Source organism: Monodelphis domestica, chromosome 7 (assembly GCF_027887165.1).
Source record: "Monodelphis domestica isolate mMonDom1 chromosome 7, mMonDom1.pri, whole genome shotgun sequence".
Lineage (NCBI taxonomy): Eukaryota > Metazoa > Chordata > Mammalia > Didelphimorphia > Didelphidae > Monodelphis > Monodelphis domestica.
In genome coordinates this window covers 44,057,720-44,083,136 of record NC_077233.1, presented here as the reverse complement: position 1 = coordinate 44,083,136, position 25,417 = coordinate 44,057,720, and the positions used below count along the sequence as shown (strand labels likewise).

At 37.8% G+C, this 25,417-nt stretch overlaps 1 protein-coding gene across 2 annotated transcripts; it reads right to left on the bottom strand.

The window, feature by feature from the left end:
- Positions 1 to 4,845: 4,845 nt before the first annotated feature.
- Positions 4,846 to 25,061, bottom strand: TRNT1 (tRNA nucleotidyl transferase 1). Of its 2 annotated transcripts, XM_007500121.3 has the most exons (9): positions 24,880 to 25,061; positions 23,866 to 23,988; positions 23,396 to 23,543; positions 18,845 to 19,038; positions 16,920 to 17,058; positions 13,975 to 14,101; positions 8,718 to 8,911; positions 6,203 to 6,456; positions 4,846 to 5,410 (listed from the first exon to the last, which is right to left on the bottom strand). In XM_007500121.3, the coding sequence occupies exons 3-9, from the start codon at positions 23,541 to 23,543 to the stop codon at positions 5,162 to 5,164; spliced, it is 1,305 nt and encodes a 434-aa protein (XP_007500183.1). In that variant the 5' UTR covers positions 23,866 to 23,988; positions 24,880 to 25,061; the 3' UTR covers positions 4,846 to 5,161. The 2 variants fall into 2 exon arrangements, with proteins under 2 accessions (XP_007500183.1, XP_001374161.2); XM_001374124.5 differs by lacking the exon at positions 23,866 to 23,988 and having other exon boundaries at positions 24,880 to 25,052.
- Positions 25,062 to 25,417: the final 356 nt, after the last annotated feature.

The window sequence follows — 25,417 nt, the reverse complement described above, 5'->3', positions numbered from 1 at the left end:
TGATTGACTCTTTGTGATTTGCAAAAGTATGGATGATATTTAGTTGTGATAATGAAGACATTTTGTACATCTGTTTCCGTCTCTTTGTATATCAATCTGATTTCATTGGTGTGGATACTCTCAGTTCCATGTAATGTTTTAAGTGTTGCTGTGACTAAAAAAAAAAATGCTATCATCTGATGGCCAGACATCTGGGGACAGTCCTCCATACTTTGCTAGGTTGGTTGAAAGACCAGGTTTCCTGTGCTTATTTATTTTTAAATATTGAACTTTTTGTGGACATTGTTGTCAAAATATAAATCCCTCACAAAAGTCTTATACTGTGCAGCTGGTGGAGTCAGGAAGACTCATCTTCCTGAATTCAAATCTGACCCCTAGTTGCTAGCTGTGTGACCCTGAGCAAGTCACTTAACTGTTTCCCTCAGTTTCCTCTTCTTTCACAGAGCTGGAGAAGGAAATGGCAAACCACTCCATTATCTTTCCCCAGAAAACCCCAAACAGGTTATGAGGAGTCAGACATGACTGAAACAATTGAATGTTTAAAAAGTCCTATATCGTGGCCTCCTCTTTGCTTGAGGTCTCACATTCCAGGTTCTTGTCAAACTGGAACTGCTTAACCTCCAGGCCTGCCAATGCCAGCATCGCTAGTTTTTTCCACTTTCAAAACTAAATCTTCATTAGTGTGTCAGGAAAGGAATACTGATGCAGGTGAATCAAATGCTCTTCATAGGAGACGAAGAGAGTATAGTTGACAGTAATAAGATGGCTAAAGGGAAACCATCCTTTGGTTTCCAGTTTGTCATTTTCCCTAGTCAACTTCCCTCATGCTAAGAGCATAACCATACATCCCTGATCTTTCATTAGGCTCTCCGTAGTAATGCAGGTTTCAGTCATCTGAAGTAACGTGAGAATCTTTGGACAAATTCACGCCTCACAGTTACTGAGAAGAGAAATTAATGTACCTCCAGCACTGGCACTGGAATTTGGCAAACAGTGGTAGAAACATCAATTGTCACCTTTCCATCCTAATATCGAGTTTCCTTTTTGGAGCAAAACATTAGGGTCGGGTCATTAGGTGGGACAGTTGTATGTGGCAGAATTTTCAGTAGTGACAATCCTTAGGATTTTCGGTTTTTGAGATTAAGATCATAAACTCCCACTTGACTGGCACACTACGCCCTTGACAGCGGTCCTGGTTTGTCTTGGATGTGTGCTTTGCTCTTTCCAGTATTATTCCAATACCAAGACCAAAACCAGAGAGAGGATGTTTATAAACGAGGGAGTTAAGATTCTTCAGTGAAACATACTCACTGTGCTTTAAAAAATTCAATTGAAGAAGCCCATTTTCACAAGTCCACAAATCCTGGTGAAACAGCTTTTTCTAGGGACGTTTCCCCATACAGATGAGTGTTCCTCATAGGTGACACTGTTAATTTCACTATTTGGGACAGCTACTTCTCCAAAATGTTTTTTATACACTTAGCCCATCTTTTCACACACACACACACACAAAAGGACAGCCTAGTTCAGAACTTTCCCACCTTTTTGATCACCCTCCACGATGGTAAAAAACTGCATGCATACCCGAAAGGCTTTTTGCCTTGCACCACTTTGTTCTCATGTACATTATAAAATATTGGAAAGGGGGTTAGAAATGAACCCTTTGATAGCAGAGCTCATGGGGAGCCACGGAGGCAAAGGCCACGATCGGACAGTTTGGGGAAAATCAAAGGGCGACTGGGGACAGCAGTTTGGTGGCTATTGCGAGGGTCCAGCCAAGCATGAGGGCCTGAATTAAGAAGGTGGTGGGTAGAAGCAGAGGGGCTAGACGTGGGAGACACTGAAGTGGGGAAATGACAAGTTTTATAAAGAGATAATTGGGGTGAGGGAAAATGAGTCCAGGTTCAGGCTGTGAACTGGTGTGACAGATGGAAGATCAGAAAAGGATAAGTTTCAAACAAAAGGAAACATGTTCTTTTGAACACGTTGAATTTTAAATGGGCACCAAGCTCAAAATGTCCTGGCGCTCCGATGGTTTCGGGTCTCTGAATTGGAGTCATCTGCAGACAAAACTTACGGGAGCGGCGAGGAGTAACGGAACAATTCAGAGTCTGGGGTAGACCCAGAGGTGAAGACGAGCCAGCTAGAAGGAAGCGGTCAGGGAGAAGAGTCCAGACAACGCAGCGTCCTCACAAACCAGAGAAGAGGGGAAGTAGCCAGGGTGGGCCATAGTGTGAAATGCTAGAGTAAGGATGAAAACTGGGGGGGAAATCACCAGATCATTTGAGGAAAGTGGTTTCAGCAGTACCTGGAGGAAGGCCAGAGGCTGAGAACGTGGGAAGTGGGAAGCTGGGGAAGGCCTGCTCCTTCGGGAAAAGAGAACCTTGCATTGCTCACTGTAGGGGACATTCCACCCCCTGGAGAGATGGGGAGTGATCCCCTCCCCCCCAGAGGCTACTGGAACAGTGAGTAGGGAAGTGGAACTCGGGTGCCGGCGGGGACTCTGCGAGGGAAGATTTCTCCTGAGCCTGTGTGTCCTCACAACACTTTTTAACTGTGAGAAGCAAATGAGATGATGTAATTTGCAAACCTTGAAGCACCACCTAGAGAATGATTATCAAAGCAGCCAATCTGACTTTGACAGCATCCCCTTCGTGGACACGTTACGCTCTTGTGTAGTCACAGCCCCTTAGGGACGTACATGCGGGGAGCCCTCATAGTTTAGATTTCAGGCGCGCCGTCCCCCTATTCTCCGAGCCTTAAACCCTGCCACCGGAGGCGAGGCCAGAGACAGCGAGGTTAAAGCCAGTCTCCTCTCGGCTCCCTCCGTCTTCCCAAAGAAGCTGAAAACAGATTGGATTGGAAGAGAACTCCGTGGCTGTGTACACTAGCTGCGCTGCCATCTAGTGCCCACAAATGACTATTATCTGAAGACTAGCTTTCAAAATAAAGAGCTTTTAGAAACCTTTTCTTTTTCTTCCACAAAACTTTAGGTTCTCAAGTGGAAAGCAAAACTATTCTTCAAAAGAGTGGAGGGAGAGAGGCGTCCTCACTTGGGCTGACCTTTACTTCATACAAACCGCCACACAAGACCCAGAGAGTCCACTAGCGTCCGTCATTTGGGCTTATCCACAACAAAAAGAGCTCATAAAACAAGACGCATTCAGAATCAATCACTGCTGCTGCTCGGAAACTCATCGGGTGCTCATTGTCAGAAACGTGTTAGAAGAGGGGAGCGATTAGGAGTGAAAGAAATTAAATATAAAATGGACTTTAAAAAATTAACAGCTAAAATGTTTATTTTTTTCAAATTTGGCCCCCAAAAAGGGAAAAAAAATCAAGAGAATGGTTGAGATATGTAACAGCTGTGTGCAGTGGAAACACTGACCCACTTGTCTTTCTAAAGCTATCCAAGTCATCAGGAAATCATTTTTGATTCATTCAGTCTTTTATAAAAAGCTGCATCCCGCTTTCTCTACAAGAACTGGCCACATGTCATTAAGGAGCCTGGACAGAAGGGATCTTCCCTCATCTACACACCTGGCCGTGTAGACATTTCCTTCCTCTGTGAGGAGTGAGGGGCCATTGAAAGCACCATTATTTTACATTTGAGAAAACAGAGACTGGTTATTTTGTCTATAACTTTGTCTAAATTAAACCAAAGTGTCTGAAAAGGAATTTGAACCCAGGTTGGTTTTCCTTGACTCCAAGCCTAGCATTTTATACATAGCACTATCAAGCTACCCCCTAGTGACTGTCGTAAGACTTAAGACCACAACTCTCCTGAGATTAAACTAAGAGGGGCAGCCAGGGAGCATAGCAGATAGAGCCCCAGGCCTGGAGTTGGGAGGTCCTGGGCTCCAATCTGGCCTCAGACACTTCCTAGCCTAGTCCTTATGTCTTTGAATCAGTAGGTAGTATTGATTTTACCTTTTTTGTTTAAAGATTAGACTAGAGCTGGAAGACTCTGGAAGCTAACCAGTCCAAATCCGCTCACTTGACAAATGAGGAAACTGAGGCCCAGAGAGATGAAGTGATTTGGCCCAAGTCACCCAAAGAAGAAGATCAGAAGCTGTACATACCTCCTCTATCGGCAGAGATGATACTTTCCCACGGCATCCCTGCCTCCCATACTTAACTGTGGCCAGGAGCCTGTTTCCTGATCCAGGCGTTCAAATTTAAATTCTCTTCTTCCAGATGACAACCCTACTATGTAATACATTACTATCTTTATACACTCACCATGCTAGGCTCCAATTCCCACCACTCCCTTCCAACCTCATAGTAAAATACAAGAAGGCCTCTCCAAACCTGGGAGCTCAGTGTACTAGTACCCATCCTATCCCCCAATCTAAGAGAAACGTGCTTTGTCTACACAGGCACCCGGTCTCAGGTCTCATCACTGGGACTATCAAATCAGTGAAAACATAAGCCCCCATGCAATGCTTGACCCGCAGGCACCCATCTGGTTGCCTCTGCGTCGGGTGTCTGTGTATACTCACTAGTATACTTGTCAGAAAAAAGCTACTAGAGAGAGAATTTCCACTGAAATGAAATGGATTGTTTCCAATCACTTTGAAGTTTATTTTGAGATCACATGGCATTTAATGCAAACTGGCTTATTCTACAAAGCAGCCATCTAGCTCAAATGCAAACACTGAAATCTTAATTTCAGCCTAGCTTTCATTTTCTCTGTTTTTAAGGCCCATCACTTTGAAGGAAGAAATTAACTCATCTAGGACAAAACACTAGAAACACGGACTTGGAGAAGCCAAGTAGTTTAGGTTGGGGTGTTATAGCATAAGGTAGGAATTCTACAGGAATAAATCAAATGCCACCAATGAGTATTTGTTAATAATTCTGTATTTACCACTAAAATGCGAAACAAAAGATAGGCACTCCTGTTCAATGACTGGAACAGTCCCATGAAGTAAGCTTTGATATTTGTGAATAAAATTTAAAAATGAAAAGCTTCATTCTCTTCCCAAGTTCTGAAATGGCCTTTTCTTCTAATGGCTTTCTCACTTTCCTCCTCCCTCATGTTTTCATCAAGGTTGTTACTGTTTAGCCCCAAACCTTCCTTCTCATGTCAAAGGTTTCTTGAGTTTCACAAAGCCAGACAGGACTTCAGAGATCATCCAGGTATTCTCGCCAACCATGTTCAGGCTTTCTTTACGAAGCTTAAAAGTTCCTCTTTGTCCATCTTGTAGCCACTCTTCTTCCACTGTTCTCGCAGCTGCTGTAATATTAACCCAATTTCTTTTCCTGAAGAAATACCAACTTTTCTTACATCATGGCCACTGACAGGAAACGGAGGGATAGACCACTGTTGCATTTCCTTGAGAAGATCCACCTCTCCTTGATATTTGAGTAGTTCACAAATTCGACCAAGTGTATCAGGTTCCCTAGACTAGATTGTAAAACAAAGAAAATGAACTTATATATGAGGCAAAAAGAGGATACTTTAACTAAAAGCATTTACTGAATGAATCTTAGAATTCTAACACTAGAAGAAACCATCTAATCCAACTTCCATTTCTATTTTCAGATGAGGAAACTGAGAATCAGAAGGTTGGATGATGTGTCTGAGATAATAAAGCTAGATAATGGCAGAGGTAGAACTGAAATCTAGGTCTTCTGATTGTTAGCCAAAGCATTTTTTTCCATTACCTCACAAGTATTTACTTGATGCAAGAAACTTCTAATTATAATGACAGATTAAAAAAAAAAAAGACATGGTACTGTGAACAAATGCACTGGATTTGGACTTGGGACCCAAGTTTGAATCCTGACTCTGCCATTGATAACACTGGGAAACTTTTCCTAACTCTATACCTGTGAGGCTCTGATAGGCAATTCCTCACATCCACAAAATATATATTTCTATGGTTATAGATTGTTGAAGAAAATCGGTCCAGAGCAGTTCAATCCCCTCCTTTTACAGAATAAAAAATTCCAGCCCTGGCAGAGTCAGAATTTAGGCCATGGTGCAATGCTCTCTCCACTACCTCCATTTCTGGGTTTTACTATGTGCTGATCATCACTGCTTTTAATAAATGAGTCTAAAGTGAATACAGTTAATAGGAAATGAAATCAAGTTCAACCAGCTGGTTACTTTTTACAAAAACCTAAGTGGAAATAAAACCAGGATTTCAAGAGTTCTCAATATGACAACTGACCAAAACCAGCATCGTGTACTTACGTCTAAAACAAAATCCTGATATGGCTTTAGTGGTTCTGAGCTATCAGCAGCTTTAATTAAATCTTTTCTATGTTTCACAATAAATAAGCCAAGATTTTTCTCTTCTTTTGCAATCTTCAATCTCAAATCAAGGTTTTTAACATCATCCTGTACTTTGAATAATGAGGCCAAAAGAGTCATTGGCTTTGGAGAAAGAGTCTCAACATTTTTACTGACTGTATTAAACTCTTCTAAACTCCCAGCAGCAGGTAAACCTGTAAGGGGGGTGGGGGGGTGGGAGAGAAATAGTTGATTATTTTTGTTTTAAAATGTATTGATTAAATAAACAAAAACATTTACTTGCATGTCAAAGTATTAAACCAAAAAAAAAAAAAGGTCACAAATTGAAATAATTTCGATTCCCCTCCAGAAATGCTGTGCCAAGCTCTGCACAGTACAGGATTCTTTCTCTGATGGTGACATTAAGAGGAGGGGACAGTTGTCCTCTTTATGACAATCTAAAAAAAGGGGGTGGGGTGGGGAATCTAACCTAAAAATCCCAATTTTCAATAAAAACTTATAAAGCATTGGACAAAGAATTACAGAAGGCAAGCTGAACCACTTTGCAAAGCTCAATTATACTAACGTATTCCCAGAACAAAAGCCCACTTCTTAATATCAATATTCTGTCAATGTCATTATTTTGAGTCTTGAAACAGCAATCACTGAACACTTGAAAAGAAATTTTCACATAAACGGCAAGCATGAGTATGAACAGGCTACAACACTTGACAGATGAGGAACTCTGACGAACAGGTCTAAGATATCGCCAGGTAAACAGGCTAGTTTCATGCTATATTCAAGCAACAGGGGGCAGACAGCCCAAGTGCCCCAACATGTATCCTCAAATGGTCAAGAGAAAATGAGGAAAGCCTCGTGGGCACTGGCCAGGCATGGATGGCTTGTGATCTTTATTGTTATTGGGAACATCCAAACCAGTAAGACTGTAAAGCCATGTGACATTCCATTAGGTCTCTTTTACTAATTATCTAAATTTTTTTTGACTCATACCTTCTGGTTTGTCTGCTCCCCAGTTATTATCTACTGAGTAGAAATTCAACAATAGGTGGCATATATTCCTTGCGCTTATATTTTTCAAACTTCTATGAGTATCAGTAAATCTAGTCTACTGGGAGATGCTGAACAAACATGAATTCATTCTGTCCATACCCTCCTAACGCCTCTCAATCCTGTATCTCTTTCGGCCTAACTGAAGACCACCCTCCACTCAATTCCCCCTGGTTTCAGATGCTCACTGGTGGAAGATACCCACCACTATGTTGAGGTAAATCTCCTTCAAATGAGCACAGTAAGGCAGAAAGTGAACCACAGAAGTTTTATGCGAAGGTTCCACTATGTTCTGTGTTTAATTTCTAATAGCTTTACTGATGACGTCTGACTTCCTGCAGAAGGAAAATTTGGTGACATCTTCTAGAAAGATTTTTATCTCTTACTTGGGTCAAAAAGGATAGCAGTACATTATATACTGATGGTTATTACTTTTCCCTACATGAACTACCATTTTTGTCTACCTGGAAACTTATTCTAAACCAGCCTCATCAGATCTTCCTGAAATTTAACTCCCAGTGTAAGAATTCAGTGTCTTCTAGATAGATTTAGAGCTGGTATTATGCTTTCTTCCTGCCTCCAATTAGGATTGGTTCTAACAGTTCACATTTATAAGCACCCAATGGATCCCTGAGCTGCTTCCTGTCTCTCTTTCCATATCTTTGAGAAAACTTTTACCCTCCCCAAATTTTATCATGACTTTTTTCTTTCAATAAATATTCTTGGTGTGAAATCTTGTAGGACTATTTAAAAATCTTAATTTCAATTACTCCCTTTTAATCTAATATTGATTTATTCCTTCAAGAATGATCAATGCTGGGGGCAGCTGGGTGGCTCAATGGATTGAGAGCCAGGCTTAGAGACGGAAGGTCCTGGATTCAAAGCTGGCCTCAGACACTTCCCAGCTGGGTGACTCCAGGCAAGTCATTTTTAACTCCCATTGCCAAGCCCTTACCACTCTTCTGCATTGAAACCAATACATCATATTGATTCTAAAATGGTAGGTATGGGTTTAAAAAAATTATCAATCCCCAGAATAACAGGATTTAGGTTTGATATGACCTTTGAGATCTAATAAATATTTCAACAGGCATTTATACAACTTTCAAGGTTGAAAAGCACCTGGCAAACTAAATTATCTCATTTGTTTCTCACAACAATCCTGTGGGATCTCGAGATGCTCATTTCAAAGATGAGGAAACAGAGGTTCATAGTGGTTATGATTTATTTATACAATATCAAGAGCAAGTGCCAAACACAAGGTATTAAACTCTCTCCTACCTTTAAATACAATACTCTTTGTGTTACAGAACACTGCCTCTAGTGGACTAAGACATGAATTTTTCCTTAACATTTAATCTAAGTTACAAAATACAAAACCATCATGTAATTCACACACACCACTCACCAAGGTAATGAGCCACATCAAGGTCATACATAAGATGAACCAAATGATTGGCATGGTTTCCAACAAGAATTTTTTTCAGTTCTACCCAAATCCTCTCTCCAGAAATTCCAGCCAAACCTTTTGCATTTTCTTTAATTGCTTCCAAGGTCTTTGAATCATGGGTACCAGGTCTATCTGCAATTCTTCCATAAAACCTACAAAATAAGAGTTCTCACATATAGTCAGGGTCATCACAAAACTATATATTTTATTTTTAAATGTGTATTACTATCACTTTTAGGTTTGATTAAATGACAAAGAAAGCCTTAGTAATCATAGCAATAAAAAACGTCTAGTCTATGAATACCATATAGTTACCCCCTTCTTTGGTATGTATATGGTTTAAATTATTCTTTTGCATCAAAGTGAATTCATGTAGCCTATTCCTAGAAAAAAAAATGAATATCAGGAAAACAGCTGAAATGGGAGTTCAGAATGGAAAAATCATATAACAAATCAGCATGACTTCATAATTTTATCTGATATGCTCGCTCAACATCAGACATTGGTCTTAAAAGAGAGGTATAAAAAAACTTTACAAAGCTAAACATAAAGTATTTTTTAAATTCAATCTTATTTTTAGCTCTGAATTCTCTCCCTCCCATCTACCCCTCTTCCTTTGAGAATGGAAGAAATACAAAAGCCATTACATGTAGAGTGAAGCAAAACTAATTTCCATGTTAGCCATATCCAAAAATACAAAAACATCTTTCTCAATCTGCAGTCTGGTCCATTACTTCTTCATCTGGAGATGCGCAGCATTCTTTATGAATACTCTAAAATAGTGGCTGGTCATTGTGCTGATCAGAGTTCAAAAGTTTTTTTTTTTTTTTAACAATATTATTTCTAGTGTATAAATTGTTTTCCTGGTTCTATTCACTTCATTTTAGATCATTTCCTCCAAGTCTTCTCAGGTTTCCCTGAAACCATCCCCTAACTTTCACCATAATACTTACTCCAATTTGTAAACAATTCCCCAATTGATGGGCATCACTTCATTTCCCAATTCTTTTTGCCACCAGAAAAAGAGCTGCTAGAAATACTTCTTTTTGCCACCAGAAAAAGAGCTGCTAGAAATACTTTTGTAGATATGAATCTTTTTTCATCTCTTTGGGGTAGTATTAGTATCACTGGGTCAAAGGATATGCTCAGTTTAATGTCTTTGGGGGCATAATTCCAAAATATAATTTGACCAACTGTATTCATATGCCTCAAACATAAATGATTTTAAAAATACTTTTGTTTCTCAGTTTGAGTCACTACATTGCTTTCCTCCATCAGTATGAAGAATCAAGTTATTAGCCATATTCATGTACTTATGGACCTTAGGAGTGAAGCCAAAAGGATAGAAAATTGGGCCTCAACTTATTGTGAATAATTATAATTAGCATTTTTTAAATCTAAGAAAGTTTCTCCTGTCTAATATTTTTAAGCGAATACATTTAAGAATGAAAAAGAAGAAACTTCAAAAGTAGCAGGATAGCTTTGAAAGTGATATGGTGATTCATGTCATATATTTTAAACAAAAGCATTAACACTTAGAAAATAAAAGTTTGTAGTTTCATAGACAATCTTCTGTTCTAGGAACATATATATGGAATTGTCTTTTTAAGTATTTATTAAATTGTGGGAGAAAAAGTGTTTAAAGGTCAAGAAGGAATTGAACTTGTTATATATAGGGTTATAGGTAAGAAGGAAGGAATGTGAAGTTTTAAGAATAAAATAAACTCGTGAGGACTGAAAAAAAGAAAAGGAAAATAAAGGGTTTCCGTACATTATGGGACACAAATACTAATGAAAAAACAGAAAATATTTTTTTTTTTTGGAAAATAAGGTGTAAGATTATTTGTGACTGAAATACTATCTAGACAAGTGATGTTAAACTCAAATAAATATGAGCACCAATAAACTGAACAAGCTGCATAATGACTCAGAAAACCACATTATCTGTTTTTTGTGGGTAATTTTATTTATAAAATATTTCCTAATTATATTTTAATTTGGCTCAGTGGACTGTGTATTTGATATTTCAGACCTAGATCTACTGGTAAGCAACCTTTCCAAATCAGAACCAAACTAAATCTAGATTCAAAACAAATGGTTAAAAGGAATAAAATAACAACCCATTTATTAAACAACACAACCCACCCCCCCACACACACAAGCCTGGTTTAAAAGAGTTTTTTATACAACAAATAAATTTTTGGATTTTTACTGTACTATCTTTTTTGCTCATTTCTTTGAAATTTGACATCATAACTAGTTAAATTCAGCCACATGCAAGAATTCAAGCTGTTTTCTACAATATTAAAATGCAAACTGCCTTTTGATGGAATTCAAATAAATGAAACCCTACTCACACATATTAATGGAGTTAAACACAGAGGAAAACTAAGCCTGGATTCTGAATAATACTGTAAATGACAAAATTATTTCCAAGTTTATAAAATCCCTTGTGCTAGAATTTATCATATCATTTAAAGTTTTACCAATTATGCACACTGCTGAACAAGGCATATTAAATCTGAATTCATTCAACTTGATGTATCTTTGCACCCAGATATGACTCCTTGATACACATTATTTCTAATTCCAAAGAGCTGAATAAAATGTCTGGCATGACTATCAAATCCAGTTCTTCAAAAGACACTTTATGTAGGTGATTCTTAAACTTGAAAAGAACACTGTGAAAGTGAACAAAATGAGATTCAGATGCCATCAGAAGCTAAGACAGAAACTCAATGTGCTGTAGCAAATCAAAGATGCTATTGGGATTCTCTCCTGATCACATTTTGGAACACTCAAAATCTTTAAAAGTGCCAGTCTCTATCCATCTCAATATTCTTGATGAAGATAGTCAATTCTGTCTATACTGCATTTGCATTCTCTTACAAGCTGAGAAATGACTACCTTTAAATGGTCAATAATAAAAAGGCTACATTACTGACTTATTTAAATGATCCATAATCAAGAGTACTTGAACAATCAGTTATAATCTAAAAAGCCCGAAGTTTTTAATCTTCTAAAGGCTGTCAGTTGTCAATCTTGGATCTAATTAATGCAGATATAAAAAAAGGAGCAAACATTCCTATGCATTAGTATATGGTTGAGATTAAGGATGAGAATTATTTGACAATTTGAACAACCAGGTCTGTCATCTCTTGAGTTTGGTTCCAAAAGAATGCTCACAAAGTTCCTCCAAATGAACAATTAAAGTTCAATTAAAGTCCAAAGGAGGGTAAGTTCAGCTGGGTCAAAAGTATAAGAGCAATCTATTGAATTTGACAACTGCACTCTGTGTTCTCTTACCCATTCCATTTCTCTCCAAAAGATTTAAATTCATTTTTAAAAATGTATCTCCTTCTTAGAGATGTCTTTTGTTTTTACGTTACATTCATTTTTCAATGTAACACTCCTGAATCCCAACACTGCAGGCCAACCTCAGGAACAAAGATTAGAAAAAAAAAAGTTCAGCAAAACTAACTAGACATTGGTCAAGCCTTTCTGACAGTATAAGCAGAATTTAATTATAGTCCACACTTCTGTTAGGAAGCAAGTGAGACTTGCTCCATATATTTCATACATGGATTTTTATTACATTTTTTATGTCTATGTTCTATGGAAATTTTTCATTGACCATCTCCAAAATAATTTATTTGTGCACAATGCTTCCACAAAATATTGCCAAGAACTAGCTAAGTTCAATAGTATCAATTGATGTTGCCCTAACTTCTAAGACATATTTTCTTCCCCACTTTGGAAAACTGAGGTCTCTTCCTTTGATTACTCACTAATGGTAGGTGAGCAATCACATTTGCAGGTTTTCATTGCCACCATCCCAAAACTGTCTTCCTTGTTCCCCAAATCAGTAATGTCATTCCGTGAGTCTGACATAGCACTTTGTTTTAAAACAACTACACTCATCCTATAGTATCTATCTGGCATTGTAGCCCTGGGCTGGTATACTATTCCCTTACCAAATTAGATGTTCCATTAGGGCAAAGGCGATCCTATTTCAATTTTGCATCTCCCCCAGCTCTTAGCAAAATCTAAGCATTGGATGCTTCATAAACTTTTCCTGACAGCCTGAACATTAACTATTCCAAAGTGTAACTTATTTTTGGACACATAAACACAGACACATGCATTACCTTGAATTAAGAGATACTCTTAGATTAAGTTGTATGACCAACTCTACCAGATAGAGAAAACACAACTCTTTAAAAGATTCTGACCATTCTTGAGGGAAATCCTTCTCAGATATTTTTCTCATTAAACCTCATTGGCCCAAAGTATAGGATTCCTAAAAGCAAAAAGGACCCTTTTCATCAATAAGAGTTACAGGCATGATAGGGCAGGTATCCCTGCTGCCTTGGGCCAGAATATCACTTCAAAAAGTTCAATACATGCATCATAGAGAGGATTTAATAGATAACTTGTTTCCCCATCAAGTAAAATGCTATAAATTCAAACTAAGATTGAAAGGGGAGAGAGGGGTTTCACATAGATATGAGGTTTCTTCTATAAATACTGTGTCAGAAAGTGCTAGAAATCTTGCTTTTGAGACTGCTGCTTTCTTCTTGGAGCTACACTCAAAGAGATCAACAACAGGCCATATGCTTCAAGGAACACAGCTCCAACTGGAAGCATGCAGGGATTCCATCAACAGCAATATATACCTCACCATTACAATAAAGCCTATCTACCTACACTCCCCACATTTCTTTCCAATAAATGTAGCTTCAAAAATGTATTTTATATGGATTGTCTTTTCAGTACATAGTAGTCACTAATTTATCACACACTTCAAAACCCATGAAATGGTGGAGAAAATGGACTAGAAAACTTTATCACCTGTCCTCCTGCCTATAAGCAGCTCTCTGAATAATTCATCTTCAAGAAAGGCAGGCAGATTAGTTAGTAAAATAGTATAGATGAAATAAATTATCAAAAAAGATCAACTATGTGTATATAACTAAACATTTAAAAATTCATAAATAGTTCATTTTTAAAAGTTGAGAGCATTTGGTTTTGAAAATAGCAGGAGACATATTTGGTACCTTATTGAATGACACTTGGCTCTTAAACTATAGGTTGCCAATCCCTCTTCTAGTCTGTAAGTCAAGGTTCAACTATTTAGTCTAGAGAGAGTATACACTCCTTGAAGAATGTTCAGATAAAAAATAATTTCCATACTACTTAAATTCACTCATTTTACCTGAAATATCTCAAAATCCGAAGATAATCCTCTTGAATTCTTTCTTTAGGGTCTCCAACAAATCTAACTTTCTTATTTTTCAAATCTTCATAGCCATTAAAGAAGTCAAAAAGCGTACCATCAAAACCTATATGATAAAGAGATTTTTCTTAGGACATTTAACAATAGGACACCATAATATTTAAGTGATTTACATCATTCAACTGTATGAATTCAAAGTAGTAGGATGATCAATGACTTTTTAATTACAAAGGAAAGCACTAGTTAGTATAATACCATTCACTACTTGCCTTGGAAGGAATAGGGTGACTAGCATGTTTATTTTTGTGATGCTACAGTACCAGGAAAAAGTCACTGGTACTACTGCAATTAATCCACTGTTTTAAAATCCGGTTAAGTTGTTAAATGTATTCAATGTACTTACAAGATAATATTCTGCTAAGCTTGAGTTCAGCTCTAAGACTTCAAAATTTAGTTTCTTACCTAACTCTGTGCATGATGGTTATTATGGAATCATTTAATATAAATTATGATAAGCTCTAACTTCAAAGGGCAAAAAAATGAAGTGGGGGGGGGGGGGAGAAGGAGGGAATATTCCCTTTTTCCAATGGATAAATATGCCCAAACAAAAAGCTAATTATAAAGTTTTGAACTAACATTAAGAAATCAGATTAATTCCACTTTCCCCAAACCTAGTCAAAAAGGTACAATTATAGTTAATTAGTGAGAAATGTACATAATTATAGCAAAGTACAGTTCTTTAAATCTTGTTGTGCATTGCATTAACTATACTTGTGATTATTATCATTATCTATCTTAATGTCGAACCTGATTTCTTAAAAGAGGATATTACAGAAAAATCACACTAATTTTTAAAGTTAATTATACTTAATGAGAACTCTAAATTATTGGGTAATGAGTCCTTAGTAAGCATTCCAACTGCCCATCTGATGGCACCTTACTAAAAATGCAGATAAGTAGTTAGGAAAAATAAAATTATCCCTATCTATGTCTAAACCAATAATAATAAAAAAAAGACCTAAGATGTTTCATTATATAAGCTTTGTTATTTACTTGCTAAATGAAATTAAGTATATCATTTAACTTGACTGAGTCTCAGTTTCTTCATATATAAAAAGGGCTATTACACTATTTTTTCATTTTTTCAGAGGTGGTAGTAAAATAAATGTCCTGAGTGCCAGGAAAAAAACAAAACTCTTTGGAGTAACTTTTTTTCTTTTTCTCACTAATAGAATGGGGGCCCTCTCCTAGACGGTTTCTCCTCTTTTACTGTTTATATCTGGACCTAGATAACCCTCTTCTGTGGGACTTCTGTCTTTATTAGATAGCATTTTCTATTGCAATTTAAAAGTATAAACTGTCAGCATTTTTTAAAAAAGAGACAAATTTCTACTCTGTAAACCCTGATAATTACTTTCATTCTCACAGGATTGTAAGTGAAGAAAGTGCTTTTTATCAAGGTGGCATAGTGTGGCAGGAGACTGTGGACTAATAATCCAGTATTTATGGACTTGTTTCCACAACTTCAAAACAGCCTGAATGAAATCTATGCTTTTTTTCCTTGCTCCAAATGCTCAATCAATAGGATGACTCAAAAACAGCAGCACCACTAGCCACTGTGTCTGCTGTCCACTTTACACCTTACTTCATGAAATTTATTTTACTTAAGTGATATTTCTACCTTCACAGACAGAGTTGAAGGCACAAGACTAGGGGACCCATAGGGTCCATCTAAACTGCAAAATAAGAAAGAAATACACTCCAAAGTATTCACTAAGCTAGATGATTGCACAAAAACTTCTAACTGGCATTATAGCAGTTATGTCTATATTATATATATTTTATATATAAAAAACAGATCACTAAAAAACCTGAGCTTCTCTCTCTCACATACACTAAGAGAAAGAAAGGGAGAATATATATTTAGAAAGTCACAACAGAATAAAAGATTTAGTCCCCTTAGAGCACAGTAAACAGAACCATCCAAATCATTAAAATCTGGTTTCAAGCCCTACCTCTGTGGCACATTTCATAACCTCATTTGGGGTTTTCTTGGCAAAGGTAGGTTTGCCAATTCTCTCTACAACTAATTTTATGGATGAGAAAACTGAGGCAAACAGGGTCAAGTGACTTTCCCAGGTATAAGATATAAATTAATACTCAATACTCCAAGAATTTTATTTTAGAGTTTATTAATAATCACTTGAAGCAGAAGGAATAAAAAGGAAATAGAAGTGAAAAAACCTAATTACTTAACAAAATTAAAACCACATGAGCAAGTTCTCCTGCCTCCTGTCTCACTTCACCTCCACAGCATGTTACTATCATCGAAAGAGAGTGAGAGGCAGAGCTTTACCAAATTTATATCCTCCCTACCTCAGCACGTAATGTGAGAAGGAACATAGGATGCTGAGAATTGGAGTTTTAGGGTACAGAAATTAATTACGCACAGGGTCACAAAGCTAGTATAAGTATCTGAGGTCAAATTTGAATTTGGAGAAAGAAATCTTTCCAATTCCATGCTTGGTGCTCTATCCATTGCACCATCTAACTGCCCTCTGACACACCTGGCCTAATAAAAACCGTAGACAACCCATTTAGAAGTGCACTGATAAAGGAAGCTTTCTACATTAAAAGAGAAACCTAGTTTAGGTTCCTATAACAAGAAGCATTATTGTTAACCACTGAGATAATGATTAATGCTCAGCCAAAAGTCCAGAAAACAGACTTTCTTATTGTGATCCCTAGGTATTTTGTCTCTACTTATCTATGTACATGCTATCTTACCTGATAGATTGGAAGCTCCTTGAGAGCAGAGACCTGTTTGAACTTTTGTCTTTAGGGCCTGGCACAGAGTAGGCACCTCAGAAATGCTCGCTGCCTGATTGAAGGTTGTGATACAATCTTTTACTCTCATTCATTACCTAAAAACATTGAGTTGATGGTGAGATCTCTCCGTTCAGCATCTTTCTGCCAGTCAGTTGTGAATTCTACTTCTGCATGTCTTCCATCTGTAATGACATCAATCCTTAGTGTAGTGATCTCAAAATTTTCTTCATGAAGCTGCAATAAATAGAAATAGAAATAGGAAGCTGTTTGTGACAATACAAAACAAACACAGCTTTTAAATGAAGACAATAACTTATACTGAGATGGCCTATTCCACCCTACCTGCTCTTTATCTACTCTCTAGTCCAACTGGGCTTCCTGCTGTTCCTCAACCAAGACCCTCCACTTGCTGTCTCCATGTCTTTGCACTGGCTGTCCCCAATGGCTGGAACGCACTCTCTCATCTTCACCTTTTAAAGTCCCTCTAGTTTCCTTCAAAGCTTAATTCATATGCCACTCTCTAATAGGTTTTCCTCATTCTCTCAACTATTATTGCTTCCCTCCTCAAATAATTCTTGTTGTTGATTAATGTTATATCTGACTCTTTATGACCTAGCATGCCAACATGGAGTTTTCTTGGCAAAGATACTAGAATGTGTTATTTCCTGCTCCAATAAATTAAGGCAAACAAGTTAAGTGACTTGCCCAGAGTCTAAGACTAGATTTGACTAAGGTCTTTCTGACTCCAGGCCCAGTACTCTATTCACTGGCCATCAAGCTGCCTCTATAATTACTTTATATGTGCACACATATATATGTATGTCTGTATCTCATCTATGTAAATGTTGTCTCCTTGAGAGGAGTAATATTTTTGTCAATATGTCCCTAGTACTTACTCAGTATGGCATCTGGTACAGAGCAGGTTCTTAGTAAAAATGCTGGTTGACAAATGCATGAGCCCTGAAAATTTGATGCCCACATAGTTTCTATATAAATGAACATTCTTAGTTTACAAATTGTCAAATACAACACACCCCCAAATAAAATAATTTATTACTTATTTTGATGTAAACAGTGAACCCAACACACAATGGATTTATAAAGACTGCAACTCACATGTTTCCTCATCCATGAAGTTTTCTCTAACCCCCCCCATCTAGTTATTACCTATCTCCCCCCACCTTGGGACCTACTATGCATGTTGCCTTCCATCTCCTCAACCCCATCACTATAATACAAAGGCAATCCATGACATGTGTTCATTTGTTTTGTCCCACTCACAAGTATCTCCTTAGCCTTATAGGTCTGAATTTCTGAAGAAATTCATCATCAAGTACTCAACCTACTTACTAGTAAAGAGCTTGGGTTAGTTCTCTGATGATAAAATATTGCTAGGGTTGTACTTAAAGCCTTTCCAGTTGGATAAGAGCTCTTCTCTACAAAATGAGACACTAGATTAGGACTTAAGTAGAGGAGTCTGTGCAAAATAGAACAAAATCCCAATTCGAGATGGTGAAAAAAATAAACGCTCATCCTACCTCTAAAGTGCTTTCTTTATAGCCCTAAATTTTTCAATGATGACTGAAAGCCTAGTAGCATTTGCCCTCCTCTAATTTTCATACAAACATATCCAAATATCATTAACTAGTCCCCTAAAAACACTATGAATGAAAAAATGATGCAAATTGGTTCTCACAGTAATATTACAAATGAGCAATACATTCCTAGGCCGGGGAGGAGGAGACTATAAGGTCATTGGGCTCAATAAATATCTGTCCAATTGAACTGAAGCCAGGAAGGACTAAAGCCCAATTTAGGAGGGGCTGAGCTGTTCTACATTTACTAACAAACTACTAAAAAGGTTCTGAGACTTAAAAAACAGTTGGGTAATCCCATTAAAGATATTGTTAAGACACTATTGGTCAAGGCAACTTAATGGAAAGATGGCATTTCTTGTACAAGATTTTTCCTATTTTGAAAAAGACAAATATCATAAAGAATTAGACAAATCTTCACTCACTCTGGCAGTAATAGTTCCATGTTTTTCTCCTTTATTATTGATCAGACGAATCCCAGCAGCCTGGAACATCTCCTTCATTTGGGCTGGAGTAGCAGTGGTAGCAAAGTCCACATCTTGTGGTTTTGTTCCATTTAATAAATCGCGCACAGCTCCTCCTGCTATTCTTAATTCATATTTTTCTTTACTGAATAACTCTGAGAGAAAAATGCAAAAACAAAACCTTTTCCTTTTCTTCATCACTAACAGCATTTCATAACAGGCCCCTCCCCCTTTTTCCTTTTTTGTTATTGATCACAACTTATTTTGAAGTCATGAAATGCCAGCAATAGAACAGACTAAGTCAGCAGGCCAGGCTGGACAAATCCTTGCTTGTACCATATTTCCAAAGGCTATGGACCAAGTTACATAACAAGTACAACACTGTCCTTTCCACTTTCTGGCAAAACTTTCTAAGGCAAAAGGATGGGTGATGCAATAATAGGTATGCAATAAGTATTTGATTGCTGAATCTTGGGCTCAAAAAGACAAATGAAGATTGAACACCAGGGCAGAAGGTAGGGGTTGAAAGGTATCTCCACTTAGAATTTTTTATAAAAATACATGAGAAATAAACCTTTAAAAAAAAAGCCTTCTTGCTTGTTACCTTTTATATAGGAGCAGCAGAATCTGAAGACAAACTCTTTTCTGTGTATCTTGTTTTTAGTTTTGATTGCTAATACATGAAATGATTTTCTAATCTGATTTCACTCTCTTGGCTCCACATGAGGGCAAATTATATAGGACCACCTAACATTTCTACTAAAGTTTAGAAATGATCAAGGAACAAACTGTTCCATACCTAGTCAGAGGTAGTTAAGATGAAGATACTGTGAAGTTTCTTTAATAATTTCAACTCTACTAGAACATAAGGTATGTGCCAGACTCCAACCACCAGATAATTGCAAGATATCTTCTGGTGTAACAATACTATCATCATCAAATTAAATCCATTCATCTTGTTTCCTTTTCACTCATTATGCATAATGAACTAGACTTTCCTTGCACTTTTCCTTTGCACTGCTGGCAAGTTATTAAGTAGAATAAAAATTATATCTAAGTTCTTGTTTTATAATACTAATACACTGATATGTAAACATCTCTCCATAAATGTTACATATAATAAATTTCAGATGTAAAGGACAGCCATTCAAAAACATGTTCATTGATGATATTTTAAAGTCTAAGGGAAGTCATTTAAACATCCTTATTTACTTATTCATTAGCTACTGAAATAACCTATTTTTTAAAAAAGCTATAGCTTTCTCTACAGGCATAAAAAAATCTCCTTCTTTTTGGATTAATTCATTATAAATTGTGAAATTTAATATCTGTTTTAGAATTTAAAAATCAGTTAAGCTAACCTAACTTTTTCAGGCTATACAGGATGAGTAAGATAAAGAATTAGTAAGTTCTAAAACCAATTTCTTATGTTGAACTGGTAAAATCACTAGGGAGGTGATATTAAAGGTCACATACTGAGTTATTACAGGAAGAGAAGTAGGTTTAGATCTTAAGATATTCCACTTAGAGATATGATTTGGTAATGCATGATTTATTTCAAATAAAAACAATCTGAACATAAGGAGACTCTAATTATTAAGTGTGGAGGACCGTTAGGGCAGGTGCTATTTTTCATATTGTCTTTAAGAATGTCCAGAATCTAGTAGCAAGCCTTGAACATAGTAAATGCTTAACAGATGCCTGTTGGAATGGGATGGAATATTGATTCTTAATCTGGAGTCTGTCAACTTAAAAAAAAAAAAGCCCAACTCATAAGTCTTTTTCAATGTAATTGGTTTCCTTTCTAATCATGAGATTTATCTTATTAAAAATTTTATTTAAAAATATATTATTCTGGGAAAGGATCCATGGGCTTCGCAAGACTATTAAAGGGTAAAGAAGTCCTGTCATATGGACTTTTAAAATGATTTTTAAATTATTATTTTAAAACTAAAATAATATATTAGTTAAAATATTCTAATAATAATCCTCTAATATACACCAAAATATTCATAGTAGCATTTTCTGTGGCAGCAAAAAATTGAAAACAAAATGACTGCCCTTTAACGGTTGAAAAACAGCAGTGAAATAAGCAGAACCAAAGAAACAAAACACCCCAAAACAACCACAAACTGCATAAACAGAATTCCTTCTGATTATGACAAGCTTGGCTCTGGAGAAGATTTTATTAAATGCATCTCTATCCATTTCAGCAGAAAGAAGGAATTATTATAGATGCAAGGATATTGCAACTAACTATATTCACATATGGTAACTGATTGGTTGTCAAGACTACTTTGAGCAACCCCCTAAGAAGTTGAAGTGAGCAACAAATTGGGAAACAATCTTCATAAAAACCTCTGACAAAGGTTTAATTACTCAAATTTACAAAGAGCTAAACCAATTGTACAAAAAATCAAGCCATTCTCCAATTGATAAATGGGCAAGAGACATGAATAGGCAGTTCTCAGATGAAGAAATCAAAACTATTAATAAGCACATGAAAAAGTATTCTAAATCTCTTATAATCAGAGAGATGCAAATCAAAACAACTCTGAGGTATCTCCTCACACCTAGCAGATTGTTCAACATGACAGCAGAGGAAAGCAGTGAATGCTGGAGGGGATGTGGCAAAGTAGGGACATTAATTCATTGCAGGTAGAGCTGTGAATTGATCCAACCATTCTGGAGGGCAATTTGGAACTATGCCCAAAGGGCGATAAAAGACTGTCTGCCCTTTGATCCAGCCATAGCACTTCTGGGCTTGTACCCCAAAGAGATAATAAGGAAAAAGACTTGTACAAGAATATTCATAGCTGCACTCTTTGTGGTGGCCAAAAATTGGAAAATGAGGGGATGCCCTTCAATTGGGGAATGGCTGAACAAATTGTGGTATATGTTGGTGATAGAATACTATTGTGCTAAAAGGAATAATAAAGTGGAGGAATTCCATGGGGACTGGAACAACCTCCAGGAAGTGATGCAGAGCGAGAGGAGCAGAACCAGGAAAACATTATACACAGAGACAAATACACTGTGGTACAATCAAAGGTAATGGACTTCTCCATTAGGGTCAATGCAATGTCCCAGAACAACTTGCAGGGATCTAAAAAACACTATTCACAAGCAGAGGATAAACTGTGGGAGTAAAAACACTGATGAAAAGCAACTGCTTGACTACAGGGGCTGAGGGGAAATGACTGAGGAGAGACTCTATATGAACACTCTAGTGCAAATACCAACAACATGGAAATGGGTTCAAATCAAGAACACATGTAATAAATACTCAGTGGAATGGTGCTTCGGCTATGGGAGAGGTGGTGGGAGGGGGGGCAGGGGGAGGAAAAGAAAATGATCATTGTTTCCAATGAATAATGTTTGTAAATTACCAAATAAAATAATGTTAAAAAAAAAGTTGAGGTGATTTGCCTAAGTTCACATAAGCAATGACTTGAAAATAAAGGTAATATTATAAAGAACAAAAAATAATAACATCAAAAAAGATTACCTAGTTTTAAATTTCTAGTCAACCCTTTAACAACATTTTCCCCTTACACTTTCACATTTTAAATGTATTTTGTAGAGGGAAAAAATTAAATAACAATTCTTAATCTTAATGAAAACAATTATCCCATTTTGGAGAATGGGAGTCCTTTAGTTCATCTAGGCCTGAGTTTTCTCCTGGTAAATGAAAGGGTTGGACCAAATGGTTTCTAAGGGCCCTCCTGGATCCAAATCCAGGATACTAGAATATTCACAAGGCCCCAAGTCTCACAGAATCCCAAAAGGCAAGTAGATGGCATTAATGCACCAAAATGATAGTTAAAGTAAGTAAAATGTTCCTTCTTATTACACCATATAAAAGATTCAAAAAGGTTTAAAATTCCAGACATCTAATCCTCTAATCCAGTCAAAGCATTTGAAAAATTGTTCCTAACTCTTACTGCTTGGTGTCAGAAGGCAGAACAGAAATGAACTGAAGTGGCAGAGTAAATAAATTGCTGGCTCTACCTATAAACCTATGTATGATCTACAATGTGGCATATTTGGTCCAGAAAGAAAAACTTCATAACACATTAAGTTAAACAAATGTGTTTAACAAACTTCTCCAGGAGACAGTAAATTCCCCCCAGAAGCTTTTGAGCACCTGTTTGAAATGCAAGAGAAAGTATAAATCGATTTTGAAGTTCTATCCAAGGCTTCTTCCAACACTGTCAAGGGCATAGCAGAGAAACCTCATCTGCCTAAAGGAATCCAAATTATTTTTTACAATGTTCCTACCCAGAAAGACATAAATTGTGCCAACACACACGCCACCTCCATTAGGTTTTCTTACAACCAATTTCTGCCCATGGCACTGAATCATTCATAGTTTTGAATTAACCATGTTAAAGTTTTCCTTGATCATATCTAATTATTAAAAGTTGGCTGGGACACTAGAAATCAGCATTAAACCACATGTTCCTAAATTTGAAGGAACCAAACCTATAAGAGAAATCTTGGTCTCTTTACCTGCCAGGTTCTTCAGTCCTTCTGTGAAAAGAGACTGAAATTCTGGTGACTCCACTTTCATTGTGAACAGATACTTTTTCAAAAGGGAGACTCTACTCCAACTGCAAGACAGTAGTGTTCTATGCCCCAAGAACAGATTCCTCAGCATCTAGAGAAAAGAAATACCACCAACAATCAGTGAGGACTAATACTGAGATACTAAACACACAAATTATGATTCATAGGGTTTTTACTGAGATGTACAATTAAGGAAATGGAAGAAAATCTCATTTTACTTCGTTCACCCCCCACATATTAAGAACCCACCTTTTCTAAAGACTTTCTCCCTCCATTTTGGGCCTCCAATTAAATAGAAACACCCAAATTTTGTGGCCCTAGGGTCAACTGACCGAAAAAGAACCAGGTGGATTCCTCAGAATGTCATGTTTCTCAATACTTATTCACCAAATAGGAGGAGAAATGGGACTTGCCTGTTTCTTTTATTACTTTCTTATGGAGGCAGCAAGTGAGGTGGATCCAGACTACATCTGGAGTCAGAGGCCTGAGATTTCCTAGCTCTGCCACTTAGAATTGTGTGATCACACCTTCAGTTTCTGTAAAATGGGAGAGATGAAGGAGATGACTCCTAAGGTCTTTTCCAATATATATATAGTAATACTAGGATCATTCATCTATACCTAAAAAGGCAGGTAGGGTTAATGGATCCTGGGGCAAGCCCAAGTTTTTGAGTCTAGGATCTAATACATACTCTCAGGTCACCTAATCTCCCAATGCTTTCTATGGACAATAAATTCCAAAGTAGGTGCCAATGAACGTTAATAAATAAGTTTTCTATGCCAAGGCCACCAGAGCGATTCCTAATTACCCCTAAAATAAACATTCATAACAAAAAGGGAACTGTTTAAAGTTAATTCCCCAGAACGGGCTCTCTCTAATATTATCAGTTAGCACTTGAACAGCTGTTTTAGGTTTGCAAAGCAAAACTTCACTGGATCCTCCCAACTGCCCTGGAAGGTAGGCTATTATTGTGCCCACTTTGCAGATTAGTAAACTGATAACAAGTAGAAGTTAGGCGAGTTGTCCGGGGTCACGCAGACTATAGCTCAGAGTCCAGCACTCTCACCAGAGAGAAGGCTCCACCTTTAGCACAGGCACCACCCACAATACAGCCCAGGAACTGCCCTAGCAGGAAGGGAGGACGGACGACGGCAATAGGCTCAGATCAAACCTCAGTGTCCCCTGAGAAGGGCGCGCATGTGCAACGCCAGTCAGCAGAGCCACCGCTCTGACTCACGGACACCTGGTGTTCAGATTCGGGGATCCTCCATGGTCCCTTCGGAAATCACCTCCCTGCTTCCCCTTCGGTAACCTCCAGGGGCCCGGATCCCTGGCTTGGCTAACTACCGCTCTCCCACCGCGGAGGGAACGTCGCTAAAACCTAGCCTTTTGGGCCAGCGGTCTTCCTTAGCCTCTTCAGCTCCTACCGGGAAGCCCGCTTTCCGGGGCCGTCTTCGCACAAGATCCTGGGGTCCTAGGTGTCCGGGGTGAGCCAAGGAACAGATTCACAGGGCCGGCTGAGGGCTACAAGAACAGGGCACGTGCAACCCCGCTACTTAAAGAACAGGAGAAACTTCCGCTGGCGCTAGCGGGCAGGATCACTTCCGGGAGCGCCGACGTTACGTCCCCGCACAGAACGGCGGCGGCGTCGTCCTTGGCAACAGTCTTGGCTGCCCCACGTGGTGAGGCAGCTGCGAGTCTAGCGAGCCGCCTTTGCTTGCTCCGACTTTGGGACATTCTGCCTGCTTTCAGAGATTTGTCCCTTGGCCACCTCGAGGAGTGGTTGCTCCAGCGCTGGAGAAGGAATTAGGAAAAACTTAATTCAAATCCAGCTTCACACCCCCACTAGCGGCGTGACTGGGCAAATCACTTTTAAACTCTGCCTCCTTTTCGTCGACTGTAAAATGGGGAGAATAATCTCCTAGGATTGTGAGGAGCAAATGGGAGCCTATTTATAGATAGCAG

What these genes read in the sequence shown, in the direction of transcription:
- TRNT1 (XM_007500121.3), bottom strand. Translation starts at nt 23,543, where the DNA reads ATGCTGAGGAATCTGTTCTTGGGGCATAGAACACTACTGTCTTGCAGT. An exon ending in AGGACTGAAGAACCTGGCAG is followed by an intron (nt 19,039 to 23,395) that starts GTAAAGAGACCA and finishes TTTTTCTCTCAG; the next exon opens with AGTTATTCAGTAAAGAAAAA. An exon ending in ATCAGGATTTTGTTTTAGAC is followed by an intron (nt 5,411 to 6,202) that starts GTAAGTACACGA and finishes TTTACAATCTAG; the next exon opens with TCTAGGGAACCTGATACACT.